Raw genomic sequence first — 24,647 nt, 5'->3', positions numbered from 1 at the left:
CCGCACACCACAACTAGAGGGCGCTGTGCAACAGCAGAAGGCGGGGCGATGAGAGGCCGCACACCACAAGTAGAGGGCGCTGTGCAACAGGAGAAGGCAGGGCAATGAGAAGCCGCACACCACAAGTAGAGGGCGCTGTGCAACAGGAGAAGGCGGGGCAATGAAGCCGCACACCACAACCAGAGGGCGCTGTGCAACAGGAGAAGGCGGGGCAATGAGAAGCCGCACACCACAAGTAGAGGGCACTGTGCAACAGAAGGCGGGGCAATGAGAAGCCACACACCACAAGCAGAGGGCGCTGTGCAACAGGAGAAGGCACGGCAATGAGAGGCCGCAAATCACAACTAGAGGGCGCTGTGCAACAGGAGAAGGCACGGCAATGAGAAGCCGCACACCACAACTAGAGGATGCTGTGCAACAGAAGGCGGGGCGATGAGAAGCTGCACACCACAACTAGAGGGCGCTGTGCAACAGCAGAAGGCGGGGGCAATGAGAAGCCGCACACCACAACTAGAGGGCGCTGTGCAACAGGAGAAGGCGGGGCAATGAGAAGCCGCACACCACAAGTAGAGGGCGCTGTGCAACAGGAGAAGGCACGGCAATGAGAGGCCGCACACAACTAGAGGGCGCTGTGCAACAGGAGAAGGCACGGCAATGAGAGGCCGCACACCACAACTAGAGGGCGCTGTGCAACAGCAGAAGGCGGGGGCAATGAGAAGCCGCACACCACAACTAGAGGGCGCTGTGCAACAGGAGAAGGCGGGGCAATGAGAAGCCGCACACCACAAGTAGAGGGCGCTGTGCAACAGGAGAAGGCGGGGCAATGAGAAGCCACACACCACAACTAGAGGATGCTGTGCAACAGGAGAAGGCGGGGCAATGAGAGGCCGCACACCACAAGTAGAGGGCGCTGTGCAACAGGAGAAGGCGGGGCAATGAGAAGCCACACACCACAACTAGAGGGTAGCCCCACTCACCGCAACTGGAGCAAAGCCCACACAGCAACAAAGACCCAGCACAGCTACAAATAAAAGAACTAACAAAATTATTAAAAATATAAATGTAAAATAATAATAAAATTAGCTTTTCCCAGACTCTGGTTCAGCCACGAGTGGGCTGTGTGCCAAAGCTCAGCCAATAAGGGATACTACTGGGTGGGCCTCTAAAGGATGGGACCTTCCTCAGTTTTCTGGCAGTCCAGTGGTTAGGACTCCACACTTTCACTGTGGGGGCCTGGGTTCAGTTCCTGGTCAGAGAATTAAGAGCCCACAAGCCACACAGTGCAGCCAAAAACCACGATGGAACCTTCTAGAAGAAATGTTATTTTCCTGATAAGGAATGTGTCTTTTGTCCTATTGAGAATGGAGATATATTTCCTGGAGGCCAAACTTGGAACTGTGAGGATGAAAGGCAGTGATGAGAATGAGAGGAAAAACGGAGGGCAGGACAGGAAGCCAAAGGGAAAGGGGTCTCTAACAACTGTCTCCAGCGCTTCTACTACATGAGAAACTCAGCTCCCGCGGGCTCCAACCACTGCCAGGCTTCTGGCACCAAAGACATTCCCTGATTTATAACTCACTGTTTAAAAAGCTGATGGGGATTAGAGGAGAAATGTATAAGGAAGAATAAATGAACACAGAGTTACTTTTTAACGCCTTTCTGTCTCACCTGCTTGACCCTGTTTTCACTCCTCCTTCCTATTTCCCCAACAGTGTTATTGTTCAGACTTTTATCCTCTGCCAGCTGGATATCTGTAGCAGTCTTCTGTTCTCCTGCCTCAGATCTCTTACCCACCAGTCTGCCGCTGTGTCACACAGTCACTAGGATTTTTAGGATTTCTTCCTAAAATATAATTCGGTTCATTTCATTCCAGTTCTTAATTTGAACTCTCACTAAATAGAAAGATCAAAATCCTTCACTTATGTTCAAGATTCCCAGTTCCCAAGACCCATTTCTTTGTAAAATCACCCCTCCATGTAACAGAAACTTAAGCTCTACTAGGAACTTCCTGTTTCCTGAGCAAATGCATTGTGTGCCTCTGTGCTATCGCCCAAAGTTTCCATGCATATGGAAACCCAGACATCCTTCAAAAGTGAGTTCAAATTTCTAGGATTTCTCCCATCAGAAACTGCCTTTCTTAATCGCTAAGCACTTTACCAGGACCACTCCTGGAGCACATACTGCCTTCTGACTCAACATTAGTTACTTACTCGCTGATATAACAACTGTTTATGCCTTAAAACAACTACAGAGATAATACAGCACAGTGGTTAAGAACAGACTTCCTGATTTGAATTCCAGCTTTACTACTTACTAACTTTAAGACCTCTGTTTCAATTTCCTCATTTATTAAAAAAAAAAAAAAATTAGTAGATTGTTATGAAGATTAAATGGGCAAAAACACTTAAAATAGTGTCTCATATAGGAAGCACTAAATATGTTTTCCTACATTGTATCCACTGCACACACACCCTCACCCCAAACTTTATACTCTTTTAGGACAGGATCCATATTCTCTATTTCTGTAGTCTTGCCTCAGTGCTTTCCACAGGAGGTGCTTAGGACACATTTGTTCAGCTGAACCTTAACCTGGCAATATGATAATGATGATCTAATGGGAAAACTTGAAATACTCAATGATTGATCAAAATGATACATATCATTTTTTTATATATCTTATTCTAGAAATCATGGGAAAGCATTAATACAACATCAGTAACACTCTACAATAACGTTCATAAGCTTTATTCATAATAGAAAACTGCAAGCAGCCCAGGTGTCCATCAATAGGTGAATATCTACAGAATATTCATATAGAAAAACTACACAACAACAGGTAGGAACAAACTACTGATGAGTACAGCAAGGATGAGATTCCAAAAATACTGTGCTGAGTGAAAGAAGCCTTCCACAGAACAGTGTACTCTATGAGGCCACTTATATGAAAATCTAAAATAAGCAAAACTAATCTGTCGCATGGTGGAAAAAAATTAAACCAGGTTGCCTCTGAGAGGAGCACCACAAGGGAACTTTCTGGGGTGATGATAGTCTTCCATAACCTGTGGCTGGGTTTGGCACATACAAACTGTCAAAACTCAGTCAGTGCACATTTGAGGCTTGTACATTTCATTTTATATAAAATTTACTTCAAAAAAGAAATTATAAACACTAATCTCTAGATAATGATATGCATACTAAAACATTAGTACTGTGGCCTACAACTTTGAAAGGCATCAAAAAAATAAAATAGACTGAGGTACAAATAGAGGAATGAATATATGGGCAGAAAAAAGAGTATGGTAATGAATGCATCAGTGACAGAACTGAGGCATTAGGTACACATATGTTCACTTTATAAAGTTCTTTCAACTTTTCTGTATGTTGGAAATGTTTCATAACTATTGAAAATAAAATTAAAAGCAGTCTTTCACTTCTAGCAGTTTTCAAAAACAGCAACGAAATTTTCAAAATTTAATTTTACTACTATAATTTCTTTTTAAAAAAATTAATGATTTTCAAAACCAGACTTTTTCCCACAACCTAAAAAAAAATAACAGCATATGAGAATGGCCATTTAAATTCCTATGTTTTGCTCTATTGAATTTAGTGAAACTCAGTTGTTATTTTGTTTTTGTTGTTTTTGCTGAAGTTTAGTTGACTTACAATGATATGTTCATTTCAGGCATGAAACATACTGATTAGATATTTTTACAGAGTATGCACCGAAGTTATTACAATGTTACTGACTCTATTTCCAGTGCAGTACATTACACATCCCTATGACTTATTTATTTTATAGCTGGAAGTCTGTAGCTCTCTATCCCTTCGCCCATTTCGCCGTGCCCCCACCCTCCTCGCCTCTGGCAACCACTACTCTGCTCTCCATATTTCATTTTAACAACATATAAATTTAAATGAGGCAATGCATGGCAAAAAAAAAAAAAAAATTATAGCTGGGGAGACTGATGTTTTTGTCAATCTATGATAATCCCACTATCAATAACTAATCACTAGTCTCTGGGCAAGTAATTTAAGGTTTCATGCCTAATATCTTATCTACACAATAAGAGAGTAATACTAGATCCTATAGTTATCCTAAACTGCCAAAACACTAAAACTATAATCAAACTATTTCACAGCTTCTCAGATAAGGATGAATGCTCACATATACTTGTTTTACAAATTATATTTTTCTCTATTACATGGTGGCACACACTAATTATTTTCAAATATCTGAGTTTTTTTAAGTCTGTCTAAGGTAAAATGTCCAGAGAAGGCAATGGCACCCCACTCCAGTACTTTTGCCTGGCAAATCCCATGATCAGAGGAGCCTGGTGGGCTGCAGTCCATGGGGTTGCTAGAGTTGGACACGACTGAGTGACTTCACTTTCACTTTTCACTTTCATGCATTGGAGAAGGAAATGGCAACCCACTCCAGTGTTCTTGCCTGGAGAATCCCAAGGACAGGGGAGCCTGGTAGGCTGCTGTCTATGGGGTCGCACAGAGTCGGACATGACTGAAGCGACTTAGCAGCAGCAGCAGCAAGGTAAAATGTCAACCTATGAATGAAGAGTCATTTTGATTAGCTGAATGTTATGTACTGATTACCTGAATTTTGTGTACCAAATTAAACTGAAGAGTTAACCACTGTTAAGTATAACAGACATTTTTTTGAAAAGGGTATACTACACTTTTCTGCTTTTTAGATAAAGACAGTGAGCAACCCTTTTTAATGACATCTCTGCCACAAACTGTGTGCCAAAATCTACTGATTTACAGAAGATGATCTACCCAGTAGTAAGGGGGTCACAAGCAGCTACACTTTATAAACTCTTGGGCTTGCTTTTCACCATCTCTTCTACCTTGGTGTTAACTCTGATTTCCTGCTCCCAATTACAGTAAGCATTCTACCTGCTTCAGGGATATCCATTGTTCCTAATTTGCTAACAGCAACCAACAACCAACCTGTCAGAATTTTGTATAAAAGCAGACTCTGAGTGGAGGTGTCTCCTTGTAACAAGAATTAAATGAAATCACGTACAGAAAATGATCAACAACACCTGAGACACAGTAAACGCAATAAATACAACTAACTTTCTGAATATCACACAAGTTCATTCCTCACCTTAATCAAAACTTAAGTCTCTCCTGAATTTGATCAAAACATTGGTTGTTATTCACTCTAGTTTTTGCATTCACAATTATATTGTCTGTTTGGACTATTCTACAATAGAATAAGCATTCTAAATAATATTTTCTGATTAATATTCCTCAAAGATCACTGGATCTGTCCAGTAACATTTAGACTGATGCCTCCCAATATTTTACCCCTCCTTCAAGGCACTTCCAAGAAATTATGTATTTGTAAAAGGAGAGTGAAAAGGTTGGCTTAAAGCTCAACATTCAGAAAACAAAGATCATGGCATCCGGTCCCATCATTTTATGGGAAATAGAAGGGGAAACAGTGGAAACAATGTCAGACTTTATTTTTTTGGGCTCCAAAATCACTGCAGATGGTGACTGCAGCCATGAAATTAAAAGACGCTTACTCCTTGGAAGGAAAGTTATGACCAACCTAGATAGCATATTCAAAAGCAGAGACGTTACTTTGCCAACAAAGGTCCGTCTAGTCAAGGCTATGGTTTTTCCTGTGGTCATGTATGGATGTGAGAGTTGGACTGTGAAGAAGGCTGAGTGCCGAAGAATTGATGCTTTTGAACTGTGGTGTTGGAGAAGACTCTTGAGAGTCCCTTGGACTGCAAGGAGATCCGACCAGTCCATTCTGAAAGAAATCAGCTCTGGGATTTCCTTGGAAGGAATGATGCTAAAGCTGAAACTCCAGTACTTTGGCCACCTCATGCGAAGAGTTGACTCATTGGAAAAGACTCTGATGCTGGCAGGGATTGGGGGCAGGAGGAGAAGGGGACGACAGAGGATGAGATGGCTGGATGGCATCACTGACTCAATGGACGTGAGTCTGAGTGAACTCCGGGAGTTGGTGATGGACAGGGAGGCCTGACGTGCTGCGATTCATGGGGTCGCAAAGAGTCGGACATGACTGAGCGACTGAACTGAACTGAACTGAAAAGGACTTGGAGTTAACTGGGGATGTTTCAAGGCCCAGGGACTTGGCCCAGAATCTGACTGGCCTCCCTGAAAAGAATGAGGTTCTCAGCTCACAGGTAAGCTGTTCATGGAGTTTGGGAAGCTAGACAATACTTTAGAATGTTTAGTCTGCATGATTTAGTTCATAAATCAGACTGTTGAGAAATGGCCCATGTTCGTGCTCCAGGTCCACAGAATCAGCAATGTTACTGCCCTACACTAGACACTGTTGAGAATAGCCAGGTTAATGATGAATAATTGTCAGTAAAGCCAAAAATAATAAATGTTCATCTCAGACACTGCCATCATTAAGATTTTTTTTTTAATGAATTTCTTTCTTTTTTGGAAGGAGTCAAATGAAGGTTACATGAGTCCCACTCTCCAAATAACTTTTTAAAGTCAAAGATAAACGTAACTCGCTAGTAGTAAGATATTCTGCATTAGAACAAACTTTAAAAGAAAATGCCATTTTATTCACATCCCCCTTCTAGAATATGTAACTCAACATGTCTTCCAGTATGGCTTACTCCTAATCTTTTACAACTATAAAGTCAGTCTTTCTTTCAAAGTTTTATCTTCGGTGCCATTAAATTTTTAAATGAGCAATAATGGAAGCTTACAAGACTGGTGTGTGTGTGTGTGTATATATATATATATATATATACACACACACATACACATGAATTACTTCACTTTAAACTTTTTCCAAGAAACCATCAACAAACTTGGATTTACCATACATACTGTATCAAGTGTTTGGACATCACTGTTTCATTGTAAAGTCAAATGCTAATAATATAGATTGACTGACACTGAAATGACTTGCTCTTTCTTTTAAATAACATTTAAAACAAACCTGAGGAGTTGTGGGTTCACTTCCATTAACTCTGTCGGGAGATTTTGTGGCTTGGAAAGACGCATTCTAAGAAAAACAAAGAAACACTGTAAAGAGAGGATCAGAAAACTAAAGTTTTAAAACTGTTAAGAACAAAGGCCAAGTACCAAAACCTATTAGACACACTTATCTATTAAACAAAATTAGTAATTGCTCACTTATTAGAATTTTTTCATGCAAGGCAAAACTAGTATGGTAAGTATTTTAGAAAATTCATTTTGCTATTTTATCTGTAACTAAATAGCAGGGATTAGTATGTAGCAAAATTTACAAACTAATCCCATGCCTCCCCCCATTACCATCACCCCAGTTTTTTCCCTCAATACAAAATTAACATCAGGAATTCAATCAGCAAAACTCATTCAAGTAGAAAACTATCCAGAGGAAGTAATGTCAACTGTTCCTTACAATTAAATACTATTTAAAGTTATTCAGGCTAAGCTCTGAAAAATATCTTCCTAATAAGAAATGGAAATGCCTCATTCATTTAAAGCCACCAGTCTAAATGAAATTGGTAGGACAGTTTTCAGAAAAACTTAAAATTAAAAATAATTTCTTCCACAAATGAAAAGTTTTTTGTTCTGTTCTGTTGGTATGCCAAATGTTCTAAGTTACACAGCATTCTACTTATTACATCAAACCTGTGTTAGTTCCATAAGGTTTGATATTCTTCGAGATTCAAAATTCTACACTATTCATAATACACTAAGCGTCTAACTAAAATTAAACCTACAGAAGCAGCTCATGATACAGTCACGTCCATGTTTTAAACAAAAGCATCAACCAAATACTAGCCACTATGTTTCAGTAACTTGGTGCTTAAAAAGTGCCAAGGTTCCCCACAACCTCTTAGGGTGACCAAGAAAGGCCAAATATGTGACTCTTCTTATTCTTAAATACAAGTGGGGGAGGCATGCAACTTTGCAAAAGTGTTCTCAAATTTCTGAACTCTCATTAGGTATCTGATACTATGAAATAATTATTTTTCACTGTGATAAATGTACTATGATTTTGTAGCTTTAGTCCTCATCTTTTAGAAATATATACCAAAATAGGTCGGTGAGATTTCTGAAATTTGCTTCAAATAATCCCATGGGGATGGGGGAGAGGGGTATCTGCATGTGTGATGAGGGCAGGAGGGGTATGGTTAGGGAGGTGTGAGGGGATGGTATAAGATAGCCATGAGTTATTATTTGCTGACACTGGACAATGGATATTGGGGGAAAGACAAGTAATCTTATGCAATTTTCATTGCTATTTCCACTCTTGCTATATGTTTGAATTTTTCCCTTATAAAAGTTTAAATACCTTGTCCCTCTAACATAAAAAGAGCTATCAAATTTTATCAGTCCAAGACACCTCCTTAAACTTACACAGGGGAGAACGGTTAGGGGAATATAGGAACTAACTTTTATCTTCCTCTTCTCTGCCATTTCAAAGAATTAGAAGCTGGATGCAAGGCATACATTTGTACAACATTGTAATTAATGCTTTCCAGCCCTAAAAATATCCTACACTACACACTCTAAAATTAAAGACATATTTCACAGAGATCATCAAGTCTCTCTGCCAGGCAATTGAAAAGTAATTGTCTATGTGCAGTAAAAATGCTTTATGTATACTTCATATTCAGTTGCATAGAATATTAAAAAGATGTTTACTCAAGACTAAAACTTTAATAAATAAAATTAAATTAAATGAATTTTATTTATCAAGGGAAAAAAAGGAAAGTAACTGACCTTTACATTATGGAGAAAGCAAACAAGAGGGCTCCATAAGATATTCTATTTTATGTAGTAAAAAAACCTGGTACATTATTGTGATCCATACAAAAACAGCTATTCTACAACTGTTTGAAATACCACTCTACCAAACAAACAGCATAATATTTAAAAACTTTTCTTTCCTGTACCTATATTTTAATTTACTTGCTATACTATATATCAGGCTCCCCTGGTAGCTCAGACGGTAAAGAATCTGTCCACAAGATTCTTGCGGGAGACCCAGGTTCGACCCCTGGGTTAGGAAGATCCCCTGGCGAAGAGACTGGCTACCCACTCCAGTATTCTTGCCTGGAGAATCCCATGGACAGAGGTGCCTGGAAAGCCCCAGTTCATGGGGTCACAAAGAGTCAGACATGACTGAGTGAGTAAGTGCAAAAATACTATATATCTGAATAAATGCAAGACAACTAAAGAAAGTACTGAACTACGTTATCATGAAAATTTAAGTTAAGAATCTCTAGAAACAAAAATTACAGATATTGTCACTACGTATAGTGCCTTCTTCATTTCTGCCCTGCAAATTCTTTCTCATCTTTCAACTTTCAAACACTTCTTATTTTGTGAAGCCTCCTATGGCTGGCCTGAGGGACTAACATATTTCCTATGCTTGTATTTTCTTCTACAAAGCCTTACTTCTTTTGAATTGTTGAGCGTATTTTGACATTTTTGTCTCAATACTAAACTACAAACGCTTAGAGAGCAAGAACCCTACAATTTGCCTAACTGATAGTAGAGGCTCAGGGATTGCTTCTTAACCCCTTATGCAGCCCTTCTTTCAATGCAAGAAGACTTCTGAATGCCTCCCGGCGACAGAAGCCCAGAGAACTAGCTCAACACACGTCAATACTCAATGGTCACCAACACTGTCTCCTGGAGGCAATTGTGAGATAACAAGAAAATGTTTCTGAAGTGCATTTAATTTAAAAGTACATACAGGTTCCCTGCCAGATTTGTCTTCAATTATGATTTGTTACATCTTTCAACAATCACTTTTAACTGCTGTAAGGTTATACCATGATTTTATGTGAGGAGAAATGTTATCACCAGAATAAACAAACAAACAAAATTTAAATAAGATTATCACAGACTTTCACCCTACTTACCATATTTTAAATAGTTCTAACGCCTTCATTTTAAAATTATTAGCATTTTTTTGTAATAGGCTAGGTATTCAATATGAATTGTTTTTATGTACTTATGGAAGTAGACCTAGAAGAAGTTCTATTTTTTTTTTGTCAAGCCTCTGTTACTACTACATGAAGTGGAACATCATTTTATATTTTTAAAATAAGTTGGTAAGTTATCTCTAACTGGGACTCCTGTCTCCCTCTCAGGACTGAAAACAGTGAGGTATAACTGGTAGCCCAGAACCAAGAAGAGACCTCTATTCCTGAGAGCCAAGCTAAGGCGTCACAAGAACTCTCAGCTGCTTTCTTTTCTAAAACCAAGTTGGGAAGGAGGGTAATACAGGATTGCTACTGGCCACATGGAGACCAAGTCTTTGGGGCTGCATGAATAAGTATGTGAGTGCATGCTTAGCTGTTCAGTTGTGTTTAACTCTTTGAGACCCCCATGGACTACAGACCGCCAGGCTCCTCTGTCCGTGAAATTGTCCAGGCAAGAATACTGAAGTGGGTTGCCATTTCCTCCAAGGATCTTTCCAACCCAGGGATCAAACCTGTGTCTCTTGCATCTCCTGCACTGGCAGGCGTATTCTTTATCACTGAGCCAAGTTGGAAGCCCCATGATTAAGTACAGAAATGTTCTAATTTCATCACCAGCTGCTTAATAAATTAAACCAACTCTTATTGTTTAAAAAAAAAAAAACTCAGTCCCAGTTCAGCTGGTGTTCATTCTAACACCAAAAGCTAACCTTACTTGGCAATCAAACTTCTAACTTTTAATTTGCTAAATTTATTAATTTAGCAAATTTTCCAAAGTGGTATTATACACAAGATTCAAAATTGTATGAATTCGGTCAGCTGAAAGATAAAGAGTAATTTTTTCCTTTCAAATGTTTTATACACAGAAAACTGGTAGTCTCCCAAAATAAGATGCAACTAACTTGTTATGGTAGACTCCACCTGCCTACTCAATATTGCTTAATTATGGATTTATATACAATGATTTTTTCATTCCTAAAAATGTGAGTCACATCTCAAAATATTCTTGGCCTCCTACCATGAGTAGAACAGAGATTCCTAGCAATACATACCTCTTTAGTTAATGAGCAAACATTCCCTAGGGAGGAAAACTTAAGCGTTCATACCAAGTGAAAGTATTCTTCGCTATATTAATGAAAACAGTGTTAAATTTTGTTGCTGTTAAAAAGCTAGCAAACACACACCAGTCATCAGAACTCAGCAGTTTACGCTCTGATTTTTTTAGAGCAAGGTTAGCAGCACAGCACTGAAGATGCTTTGAGAGGTGGTCAGTGACAAGCAACATGAGATATGCTTCTAGAATGACCAAATTACTCTGTTTCCCCACACAGGGAGTGCAGAAAGCGGTGGAAGGACTCACCACACTTTCAGTCTGGGTTTTAGGCTGCTTGGAGGAATCCAAAGCAAAGATAGTATACTCAGAGAGAAAAGCAGGCTCTGCTATCATCCCGGCTAGGAGCTGTCTCATTCAGGGTAATGAGCAGAGGCATAAACATAAAATAAAGGATGAAAAACAAATCATAAGGGCATGTTGCAAAGTTCTCATCCCACAAGCACACACAACACTCCAGTGGCCTTGCGCTAGCACCACTCCACCCACAGAAATAGTAAGTTCCTGGGAAAGTTCAGGGAGATGAGCTGAGCTGTTCTGGACCTCAAAACTCAACTTTAAACAGCTTGCTTATTGACAGACAAATGATGTATACAACAGGCACCCTAGCACACACCACGTCTGGCAATTCAGCATTAAAGTCTACACCAATAAGAACAATTCATGGTAAAGAACACAAAGTCTTAAATACTGAGCTGCTCATTTCTATAGACAGAAAAAGACAGCATGGAAATTTATGGGGCAGATAAGCACACAAAACTTTAATCATTTATTTGTACTTATATACAAATAGTCTTCTCCAATACATACAGCAGAAATTTTTAAAACAAATTTATAATAAGTTTTAAGGATAAATTCTATTATACTACTGATAGCTCTTTTGATACACATTCTTATCTGCATAATTTTCTTTCATAAACTGTATACTATATGCCAAAATACTATCATGATTTAGATGTGTAAGAAATTATAATTAAAATGAACTTTTTGATGGTGGGGGTTACACAAACACACAAGTAAAAAATTACATTTCTAATTATTTTTCCCTACCTAGCCCATTTTTGGGCCTGCTTTTTTTTTTTTTTTTCTGCCCACAATTTTCTGTTCTTTTTCAGGAAATTATTATTACTTCATTTACCTTACTGAAGATACTTGTTTTTCAAAGTCTTGTCCAGACTGCCCTTTTAATTATTTTAATTTCACCTGGAATAAATTGATACAGCCCAATTTCTGTTTTTATTGGTTGTCTTCTCAGCATTTCTTTTATCACTTTCATTTACAGGCTCCTTTTCAGGACAGCATTACCCTTCCCCTTCCTTCTGTGCTCATCCCTCCTTATCCAGTCAGTCTGACTCCCTGGGTCCCAGTCTGGGTTTCCAGCCCCACAGCAACACAGAGGTTATCACAGACTCAGTCACTAAGCCCATGTGAGGGAGGTATGGTTCAGTTCTTGGTCACAAAGCCTCCCTAGAGACAGCAGCTTCTCACAATGGGCCACAGAGAGCTCTAGGCATCAGCTGGGAAAAGCTCTTCTCAGCTGCCTTTCATGCGAGCCGTGAGCCCCACTTTAGCCTCTGGCCTGTAGCACTAAAACAAATTCTGGCAGCATAGAACCCTTCCGGTCCTTCTCAACCAGCGTTCAAAGAGAAAATTAAGTCCTAATGCCAGACCTGAGGCATCTGCTAGCTAGCATCCACTGTTATATGTCATGAATTAGTATATCCCCTATGTACTACTCTATCCTCTTTTAGGAAAGAGACCCTAAAAAGCTTTGGGGTTTTATTTTTTTGTCACACCGCATGGCTTGTGGGATTTTAGTTTCCTGACCAGGGACTGAACCTGGGCCCCAGCACTGAAAGTGGAGAGTCCTAACCATTGGACAGCCAGGGAACTTCCAAAAAGTTTAGAATCTTCTAGTAGCTCTACTGTGACGAGAAGAGGCCCTGTTTCTATCTTACCAAACTCTGTTATATATAGCTGTTGTAGCAACAACTTACTTTTTTGAGTCAAATTTATTTCATTCTTATTTGCAGTAACGTATACATTAGGTACATAATACACTTAGAAAATACAAGAAAAAAAAATCCACTATAGCAGTATATGAGAAAATACGCAGTACAGACTGAGGTTAAATCATTTTGATTAAATCCAAGATCATAAATTATAGCCCTATTTTGTCTATATGGGTAATTTTACTAAACATAAAAACATACAGTCTTTAAACAGAAAAGACAGCAAAAAAAGGACAAGGTGTCTCATGTTCCCTAGCTCTAATTAGCACTGAAAAGACCAAGGGTATTAAAGATGGTAAAAACTAAAAGAAAAAACAAACCCACATATCAAGCCAGAAAACTGGGAAAGTAGCAACACAGATTCAAGGAATTTCTGGTAAAGTCTCAGGGTACCTGAGACTTAAGAAAAATAAGTCATCAAAGATCAGCCTGCTACCCCAGTTAAAAAAAAAAAAAAAAGATCAGCTTGCCACTGCAATCCTGAGGATGCTCAGTACACTCAGCAAGAGAATGGAACCAACTGGTTCATCATTTGTTGAACAGAGAAAAATACAGACAGAAGACTCATATTACTAATACCAGGGGTGAAAGAGGGAAAATTACTACTGTGTTTACAAAATAAAAAGGATTACAAGGCAATAACTGCATGCCAACAAACTAAACAACATGGGTGGCATAAAGTACCAAAACTGATGCAGGAAGAAACACAAACTATTGACAGAACTGTAAAAAGTGAAGAGACTGAATTAGTAATCAAAATATTTCTCATAAAGAAAAGCCTGGATCAGATGGCATCATTAGTAAATTATACCAACTATTTAAAGAATTAATACTAAGCTTAAAAAAATATATATATATACACATATACATATATATGTATACGTATACATATGTATGTATACATATATATGTATACATATACACATATATGTACACATATATATGTACATACACATATATACATATATGTATGTATACATATACATACATATGTATACGTATACATATATATGTATATGTGTATATATATGTGTATGTGTGTGTATATATATATGTGTGTGTGTATATATATATATATATATATATATATATGAGGGAACACTTCTCAATGCATTTTATGAGACCAATATTTTCCTGACACCAAAATACTGCAGACCAACAGACCAATATCTCTTATGCTGCTGTTACTGGTGCTAAGTCGCTTCAGTAGTGTCCGACTCTGTGCGACCCTATAGACGGTAGCCCACCAGGCTCCCCCGTCCCTGGGATTTTCCAGGCAAGAACACTGGAGTGGGTTGCCATTTCCTTCTCCAATGCATGAAAGTGAAAAATGAAAGTGAAGTCGCTCAGTCGTGTCTGACTCTTCGCGTCTTCGTGACCCCATGGACTGCAGCCTATCAGGCTCCTCCATCCATGGGATTTTTTGGTGCCATTGCCTTCTCCAAATATCTCTTATGAATACAGACAAAAAAAATCCTTAAAAAAAAAAACCTAGCAAACCCAGCAATATAAAATTAAACACCATGAACAAGTGGAACTTATCCTATACAGGGTTGGTTTAACACCCAAAACCAGTTAATACAGTACATCAAACAAACAGAGTAAAGGACAAGGTCACAGGTCAATCTCAAGATGCAAAGAAGGCATCTGAAAAAATCCAGCACTGCTTGATGGGAAGAACATTCAACCAACTAGGAACAGCAGGGAATTTCCTCAACATGAGAAAGGGAATATACTGAATGCCATGTTAGCATCATACCCAACGACACAAAGACTGAACGCCTTCCCTCTGGGAGAAAAGTATGTCTGCTTTCACTACTGCTCAACTGAAGGTTCTAGCCAGGGAATCGGGCAAGAAAATGTAATAAAAGACAGCAGATTAAGGGAAGAATAAAACTGCCTCTACCTCCAGATGACATGATCTTCTACAAAGAAAATACTAAGTAATCCACTAAAGGAATCATAGAACTAATAAGGTTAGCTTTGAAAGTCAATCCATTTAGGGGCAAAATTAATTCCAACTAATAAGTATCAGCAAGGTTATAGGATAACAAGATTAGTAATAATTTATAAAAATCCTATTTTTTCTGTAGAATAACAAGAAAACTGAAAATGAAATTAAGAAAACAATTCAATGTATATTAACATTAAAAAGAATATTTGTGAATAAATTTTAACAAAAGTAGTATAAAATTTAAGCTGTGAAAACTATGAAATTTTTTGAAAAAAATAAAGAAGACCTAAATACATGAAGGAGGAGAGGGAAAAGAAAGAGAAAATAGAAAGTTTCCAATTATTTAAATCTGATAAGTGAAAGTGAAAGTGAAGTCGCTCAGTCGTGTCCGACTCTTTGCGACCCCATGGACTGTAGCCTATCAGGCTCCTCCGTCCATGGGATTTTCCAGGCAAGAGTGCTGGAGTGGATTGCCATGTCCTTCTCCAGGGGATCATCCGACCCAGGAATCAAACCCAGGTCTCCCGCATTGCAGGCAGACGCTTTAACGTCTTGAGTCACCAGGGAAGCTCTGATAAAGATGGCACAAAAAGCAAAGTATAAATCTCTCTCTTTACAAACAGAGGAAATGTAAATAAAATAAGTATCAGACAACAACAGGATATTAATAATGCACTCTGACTAGAAGAATTGATTCAAGGAATGACCAACTGGCTTAATATCAGGAAACCTATTAATTTAATTCATGTTTTATCATTAGAACAAAAGAAAAAATATGAGAACTGAATAGATATCAAAGGCAATCTAACAGGCATATCTTCTATTTTGATTAACTGACAGAGGGTAGGTAGGTTATAATCTAACAGTCTAACAAAGAAAAAGCATATCCAGCTTTGAAAGTCAATCCATTTAGGGGCAAAATTAATTCCAAACTTATGAAAAAATATTTCTCACCCATCACTTTGGAAGATAATTCTTAATAATTCCTAAAGAACACCACCTTCAGAAGCCCCGAAACAAAGAATAAATTTCAAAAAAATGCTTAGGACCTGTCAAAAGCTGAGAGTATCAGGAATCCCTGTTAGGGGTCATCACATGAAACAGTGAAAATTTTCTGGAAATACAAAGACAACTACTGAGGTAAGAGACGGCATTTTGTTTCTGAAAAATAGCTTATATAAAGAGAATAAGAAAGAAAAAGGGATATCTTTCTTGAAGCTTGGGAAAGCATCTAGTCCAAAGCAGCCTGATGCTTCATTATTTCCTTCCCTACGGTGTCACTCTTAATATAAAATGTCCTGTCTGTGCTGTTCAACAGGTGGTGAGTATAGATAAAGCTTTTTCTTTTCTGTACAATAATGATCTTTTGTATGTGATATACAAATTACAAGTATTTTCACACTTCTGAATTCACTTGCCCTTCACAAGAACCCTGTGAGAATGGATATTCATATTACCACAGTTTACAGCTGAGGCTCTGAGAAGTTAAAGGAAGCTGCCTAAAGCCACACAGCATGTAGGAATGGAATCCTAGGATCCTTTTCTACTCCAGGCTTGTGCTGCATGTAGGGAAGCAAAAGAGCATACAGGACATGTGAACAGACATCTACTCACAGAACAGAATCCGTCAAACAACTAAAATACTAAAGTTCAGCAGGCAAAGACAGAGAGAGATGTAACCCCCATGGGGCCCTAATCCACGTTAAGGCTCCATCTGCTTCCCTCTCCTCTGGACCAGACCTAAGCAGAGACAGTGAAGCAGGCCACCCTGCCTTCCCAGGCTGCCCCCAGTAACAGCGCAGGAAGCGCCCACCACATGCACAGCAGCATGGGAGGAGAGGGACGTGCTGTGCGACTGGCTATCCCCACAATCCCAGGAGGAAGGCACTGCTGTTCCCATCCTACACATGAGAAAATCTAAGTCACTGAAAAGTTAACTTTCAAAGATCCTTCAGCCAGCAAAGCCAGACAGTTCTAAAACCACCCCCTTCTCACTCATTTATTCCAGGTATTACTCCAAACAAACAAACATGTTCTCATTTTCTCAGAAAAGTCTTCAGACTGAGCCATAAAAGGAATGCAGGAGTCACACCTGTTGCAATACAGATGCACCTTGAAAACATGATGCCCAGTGAAAGAAACCAAATGCAAAAAGTCACATATTGTGTGCATCCACTTACGCGAAATATCCAGAAGAGCTAATCCACATCAGCGGTCACCTGGGGCTGGGAGAAGGGGAGAATGACTGCTTAATGAGTAAGCAGTTTCCTTTAGCATAATGAATATGTCATGGAACTAGACAGATGTGATGGACGCACTACACTGTGAATGTAATAAATGCCACCTTTAGTTCACTGTAAAATGGTAAAGGAACGGTTATAGGAATTTTATCTCAGTAAAAAGAAAAATCAAAGTGGAGCAGAGGGCAGGTAGTTCATTTGCCTAGTTAGCCCCTTCCCTGATCCTACACTCTATACTGCTCAAAGGCACCAGCTCCAGAGATAAAGATTCAACTCAAGCAACACAAAGGGGAAGGAAGCCTGTGCTGAGGTACTGAGGCTGGGCCTAGGAGCCCAGGAGAGAGTATCAGGCCAACTGGACAGATTTATCGTCTGTGCAGGATGAGATCCCAGAGCCCCACAGACCTCCGTGTCAGGGCACATCAACCTACTCCCCTTTGCCTTCAATGTCTACAATCATATAGATGACTTTTTACACCCCTATAAGGAAGCCTGGGGCTTCCCAGGTGGAAAGAATCTGATAAAGAATCTGCCTACCAATGCAATAGACACAGGTTCAATCCCTGTGTCAGGACTTCAGTATTCTTGCCTGGGAAATCCCATGGACAGCGGAGCCTGGCAGGCTACCTACACTCAAGGGGTCGCAAAGAGGCATACATGACTTAGTGACAAAACAACAAGGAAGCCTGAGGCACTGCTACCAAAGACAGACTTATTTAGATTTATATAAAATATTTACTAACACGGGAAACCAGACATATTAGGATTTTCCCCAATATCTGAGAAAAGGCAAAACATTTAATTGACCAGAAAATCAATGTAATGAAACCATTCTACTTATCAAGCTTCCTAGATAACACAGACTTTATGTACCTCCTGGAGAGATGGACAAATAAATATTTGTATTTTGAATTAAGCTTCCACATTTTGCTAAAAAGAAACTTAAAACTAAAAGTGAGGATCCCATCACTGACAGAGTATCCTTCACCTCAGAGGTTTAACAAAATGAAAAACCCAGGGAGTTTGGGAGAGAGCTGATGACTTAAAAAGATAATTTTATGTAATGTCCTTTTAATCAGTAACTTGATCATGAAATTTAAAAGTCCCTTATTTATTTCAAAATAAGTTGAACTAAGGTTTACATTTCACTTTGTGATCAAAAATATTTTTTAGAGTTGTTTAAAAATGCTTTAGACAAAGTGATGATATTGCTTTGCCTGTCAACCAGAAACCATTTCCTAAGCTATATCTAGAAGCACAGGAGCTTTAGTACTGCAATGTGGGGAAAAATCAAAAATAACCTTTAGCTTACTTAGCCTGCTGTAAAAGAATGCTGAAACCATCCCTTTCAGAAAGGATTATTTTGTAAAGATACATTCAATTTAAAGGTTTTAAAGTATCCTAGAAAGAACAAATCTTTAAAAAAAAAAAAAACCAATAGTAGCAATCAACAAGTTATTTTCATTGTTTCAACTGTATGTAAGCCAATATACCATAATATCAACCAATATACTAAGTGTAGGAATGATGCCATTAACACTGACTGCAAAAAGTGTTTTTGCTGCTCAAAACTCTAGCTTTCATTCAACTGGTTTCACATATAAACTAAATTCAACAACATTAACTTGAAATCTTAAAGTTAAAAAAATGCAATATTGTAAATAATGCATAAGAAAATAAGATCGCAAAGAAAATATGCATATACTCTATACTCGTATACTCTATACTCGTATATAACTTTGGCAGATTATTTAAATATATACACTAAGAACACAGTATACTATTAACTTTCAATGTAAAAACTACTATGAAGTTTTTTGCTATCACATCTACTAAATAATGGTCTTCAAAAATTATGTTTTAAAGTAATCCTCATCAAGGCAGTTTGGAAAAAAATCTTCACAATATTTAAATTTGCATACACCCTATGACCTAACAATCCCATTCTTAGAAATCTATCCTACAGAATAACAGCATTGCAAATTATGCATTACATACAATCTCAGTCCAATACTACTTAAAATATTGAAAGGTTATAAAATTGGATTCATAATACTGAAACTTTTTCCAAACTAATCTATAGAATCAGTGCAATCCCAATTCAATTCTCTGTACATGTGCTTTTTGTTGTTGTTCTCAGTGTTGTGTTTTGAGTTTGTTTTTTTAAGACTTGAAAATCTGATTCTAAAATTTACATGAAATTTATATGGGAAGGTATAGGAATAACTAAGACATTCCAGAAGAACAAGGCAGTGCTATGGACTGAATGTTTGGGCCCTAAACCCCAATGATATCTGGTGATGGTACTTGGAGGCAAAGCCTTTGGGAGGTAATTAGAGTTAGATGAGGTAAAAAGAATGGGACCTCTATGATGAGATTACTGCCCTTATAAAAAGTCAAAGACAAAGAGAGCAGCCTCCCTACTCCTCCATTTCCCCCTGCTGCTAAGTCGCTTCAGTCGTGTCCAACTCTTAGCGACCCCATGGACTGCAGCCTTCCAGGCTCCTCTGCCCATGGGATTTTCCAGGCAAGAGTACTGGAGTGGGTTGCCACTGCCTTCTCCATTTCCCCCTAAGTGCATGCAACAAAGAAAAGTCATGCTAGGACATAATGAGAAGACGGCTGTGTGCATCTCAGGAAGAAGGTGCTCACCTGATACTCAATCTGTTCGCACCTTGATCTTGGGCTGCCCAGACTCCAGAACTCTGAGAAATAAATGTCTGTTGTTTAAGCCAGCAATCTACAAAATTTTGGTTTTAAAACCAGGACAGGGAAGACCTGCTCTACACTGAAGGCAAGATTTAATATAAAATAGTTATGAAGGCAGTACATGAACAAGTCAAAGACAAAGCAAATAGGAGAACAAAAAACAGAAACAAATCCACTCAAATATGGACACAATTTCCAGTAGCACAGTAGAGCAGTGTGGAAAGAAGGAAACAACTGGATAGCTACAGGGGGAGAAGGGTGGTAGTGAAACTTGATCCCTACCTCATACCATATTGAAAAAACTCACTTCCAAGCAGAGTATAGATTCAAATGTGAAAGGTAAAACAGGATAATACAGGAAAATACTCTCAAGGATAAGAAAAGAATACTGTAATAAGAAATGAAAAATACTACCCATAAAATAAAATATTGATAAATTGGACTACATTACAACTAAGAACTTCTGTTCAAAGGACACCATTAAGAGAATAAAAGGCAAGGGACAGAAAGGAAGTAGATATCTACAAGGCATATATCCAATTAAAAAAACTCCTATCCACACTGTACAAAAAAGAACTCCTACAAATCAATAAAACAAAGATAAACCAACAGAAAAATGAGCAAGAGCCTGAAATAAGTACTTCACAAAAGAAGTTATCAATACACAGATGAAAAATGCTCAGTCCCATTAGATGAAATACACAGATGAAAAATGCTCAATCTTATCAGTTATCAGAGAAATGCAAATTAAAACTACAAGAGAACATTACATACCCACCAGAATAGCTAAAATTAAAGACAACTTTCATAAACTCCTGGTAGGAAGGTAAAGTTCTACAACTATCCTGAAAAAGACAATAGGCATTAGCTTCCAAAGTGTTAAAATTACATATACACTTTAACCCAGTGGTTCTCCTCCTATAAGTACGTAGCAAAAGAAATGTACAATAATCTTCACAGCAGCATAATTTAAAATAGCCAAAAATTAGGCAACCCACAGTTTAACTATTATGTTTACGATAGAAAGCATACTTAAGAGGTACTATTTAGAAAAAGCAGCAGCAGCATATATCAGAAGGGCAGGATGACAGTACTCTTCTGTAGGGGGGGGAGGAAGCACTACAGTGCCAGCAGTTTGCCTCTTCTTGACCTGATGGTGGCCACACGGGGATTCATTTCATAAAAATTCACTCATGTGTGCATTTTGTTTTACCCTATTTTCTGTACTTCTGGGACTCTGACAATCCTTCACAGAAAGAAAAAATGTTGGAAAAAAATCTAATCTGAGCTATGGTGCCAGCTGCATGTCACCTGGAATCAGTAGTTACTTCAGTGCTTCCAATCATAACCTGAAAATATGGGACTTCTTCCCGCATAATGCTGAACAAATTATCACATCATTCTGAAAATTTCAAATATTAAAGGAAAAGTATATTATCCTCTCAAATTAAGATATATAAAGAAAATACACTTTATAAAAGCAAAATTACTATTAGCAAAAAAAGTTACTAAAAAAAGATCTAGGAATTAAATAATTGCCATGTCAAAAAAATTCCCCATTTTCTTATAAACAGAAGTATAATAAGCGTCTTCTAAGTTTATTAAGGAAGAAATTCTAAACTTACCTCTCTGTTGGGTGTACCCTCATCAAGTGACTCTGTAAATGAAGACGTCCTGCTCCTGGTTCTCGTTGGTGTTGAAGAACTAGAGGAAGCCTAGATTAAAAGATTATTGCACAAATTAGAAAGACTACACTCGTGAGCACACTATATACTATATAGTCCTTTCTCACAGTCCATGCCCAAAGAACCCAGTAAAAGGAAGGAAAAGAGCAAATACATGGAAAACGATAAAAGGTAAGTGAAACGTCATCAACTAGCAGACCCAGGCTACCCACTGGGTCCTTGGTCTGATTCTGCTACCAACTTGAACTATGACCTTCACTAAATTAACTTTCTGAGTGCTAAAATAAACCTCAAAATATGGTTGTGATGATAAAATTATTTTATTAGGGGAGACTGAAACCAGGTGAGAGGTATACGAAAACTTTCTATACTGTCTTTGCAGCTTTCCTATAAATCAAAATTATTCCAAGTTCATTAAAAATAAGTTTGTCAATTCAATTGTGAAAGTACCTTCCAGCTCTAATATTCAATTATAATGACCTGTGGAGGTAAATATGTCTCTAGTCAAAGGTCTTACTTTGAGAATACTGTGCACACCACAGCCCAGTACTGAGATGCCAGCCCATTAGTTCTGTGAAGGACTGCAAGACACCTACAATCCTTAGTACAAAAACACGTAGGATATATTTAAACAAGAAGCTCTAAATTGAAACTAGAGCCTGAGGTCCACTCTAAGGTGAGCTAAAAACAGTCCTAAAAATATAAAACCAACACTTCAAGATGCCCTCTCATCCATAACAAGATAGGCCTTAACCCATCTACACAAAAAATAATGACTTGATGTCTTACCCTTTTGTATTCTGTACAGCACTACATAAATAAAAAGCACTTAGTAAATATTTGTTAAAATAAATGAATGAACAAATGGAACGTCCATCTGTCAAGTCAGCGTGTGCTGCTGTGTCTATGCTGGAACAGAGAGGTCACAAGAAACTGTGTACACACATACACACACACACATATGCACAATTCACAAATTAAGTCTAACATTTCTAATCAACACAAACGTTCAGTAAATGGTTCTGGGACAAATGGCCATCCATATGGGGGAACAAAATCACTCAGACCTTGAGTTTATACTTAAGCTATAGTAAAGACTTAAATGATTTTTGGGACTTCCCTGGTGGTCCAAAGGTTAAAATTCCTCACTTCCACTGCAGGGAACTGCAAATCCCGCAGTCCTCTGGTTGGGGAACTAAGAGCTGAATAAAACAGATTTTTATGCCAGAAGCAGAAATCAAAAGGAATAGTTTAATTGGGAGGAGGGGAAAACATCAACAAAATGTGACAAAAGTTAAATAAACTCTTTTTCTAAAAAGCTCTTATAAGTACTTAAGTCTGAACTCCAAAAACTCACCAACCTAGTCTTGTTTTCATCTAGGGCAGGTGACCTGAGCTTGCCCGGTGAACATACCCACATGAGACTCTGAGTCACATACGGGCGGTATGAGAAAACAGACATGCAAAATTAATAAAGCTTGTCAGCTGGTGAGCGGGGAGACGCAGAGCTTCCTGAAGTCACACACAAGAGCTGTGCATGCGAGATGCAGTGCGCCAGACTGAGGCGGCTGCAACATTCCTAGTGCCGTCCCCCAGCTTGGCTGAGCAAAGCCATCAGCCCAGACTTTCAGGCCCTCCTTAAAATTCTGTAAGTCACCAACTATTTATTCATTAACAGATCCCTTTTCTGCTTAACTAGCTGGACCGAGTTCTGTTGCTTACAACTTAGAATTCCAACACACACATACGTTCTAAAAGATGAACCAGAAAAATCAACACATGATAGAAGGAATGTGCAGAGGGTACCTTAAGGGACTCAACCAAGGCAAAACACAGGAAGAGTAAGGCCTCAAAATTTTAAACAACAAAATAGTTGAAATGTGAAATAAAGTTGACAATGTTTTAGAAGGCAAAGGAAAAAAGGAAAGATATACGCATCTGAATGCAGAGTTTCAAAGAATAGCAAGGAGAGATAAGAAAGCCTTCCTCAGCGATCAATGCAAAGAAATAGAGGAAAACAATAGAATGGGAAAGTCAAGGGATCTCTTCAAGAAAATTAGAGATACCAACAGAACATTTCATGCAAAGACTGGCACAATAAAGGACAGAAATGGTATGGACCTAACAGAAGCAGAAGATATTAAGAAGAGGTGGCAAGAAGACACAGAAGAACTATACAAAAAAGATCTTCACCACCCAGATGACAATGATGGTGTGATCACCAACCTAGAGCCAGACATCCTGGAATGCGAAGTCAGGCAGGCCTTAGGAAGCGTCACTATGAACAAAGCTAGTGGAGGTGATGGAAGTCCAGGTGAGCTACTTCAAATCCTAAAAGATGATGCTGTGAGAGTGCTGCCCTCAATATGCCAGCAAATTTGGAAAACTCAGCAGTGGCCACAGGACTGGAAAAGGTCAGTTTTCATTCCAATCCCAAAGAAAGGCAATGCCAAAGAATGCTCAAACTACCACACAATTGCACTCATCTCACATGCTGCCAAAGTAATGCTCAAAATTCTGCAAGCCAGACTTCAACAGTACATGAACCATGAACTTCCAGATGTTCAAAGGATTTAGAAATTGAGAGAGGGCTTAGAAAAGAGAGAGGAACCAGAGATCAAATTGCCAACATCTGTCGGATCTTCAAAAAAGCAAGAGAGCTCCAGAAAAATATCTACTTATGCTTTATTGACTATGCCAAAGCCTTATTGTATGGACCACAACAAACTCTGGAAAATTCGTAGAGTTGGGAATACCAGACCACCTGACCTGCCTTTTAAGAAACCTGTATGCAGGTCATGAAGCAACAGTTAGAACTGGACATGGAACAACAGACTGGTTCCAAATTGGGAAAGGAGTGTGTCAAGGCTGGATATTGTCACCCTGCTTATTTGACTTATATGCAGAGTACATCATGAGAAACGCTGGACTGGATAAAGCACAAGCTGGAATCAAGATTGCCAGGAGAAATATCAATAACCTCAGATAT

At 38.6% G+C, this 24,647-nt stretch overlaps 1 protein-coding gene across 13 annotated transcripts in view; it reads right to left on the bottom strand.

Moving 5' to 3' along the window:
• Window positions 1-24,647, bottom strand: part of GOLGA4 (golgin A4) — a 122,184-nt gene that overhangs the window by 84,700 nt on the left and 12,837 nt on the right. For 8 of the 13 annotated variants that reach the window (XM_044934123.1, XM_044934120.1, XM_044934121.1 and 5 more), the window contains 3 exons: window positions 21,599-21,688; window positions 11,308-11,406; window positions 6,962-7,027 (listed from right to left, as the gene is read on the bottom strand). In XM_044934123.1, coding sequence (XP_044790058.1) covers window positions 6,962-7,027; window positions 11,308-11,406; window positions 21,599-21,688 — 255 coding nt within the window. The remainder of the gene's footprint in view (window positions 1-6,961; window positions 7,028-11,307; window positions 11,407-21,598; window positions 21,689-24,647) is intronic. The other 5 variants (XM_044934125.1, XM_044934127.1, XM_044934132.1 and 2 more) reach the window with 2 other exon arrangements.

This window comes from Bubalus bubalis, chromosome 21 (genome assembly GCF_019923935.1).
Source record: "Bubalus bubalis isolate 160015118507 breed Murrah chromosome 21, NDDB_SH_1, whole genome shotgun sequence".
Lineage (NCBI taxonomy): Eukaryota > Metazoa > Chordata > Mammalia > Artiodactyla > Bovidae > Bubalus > Bubalus bubalis.
Note: the sequence above shows the minus strand (reverse complement) of the source record. Positions and strands in the feature narration are given on the sequence as shown.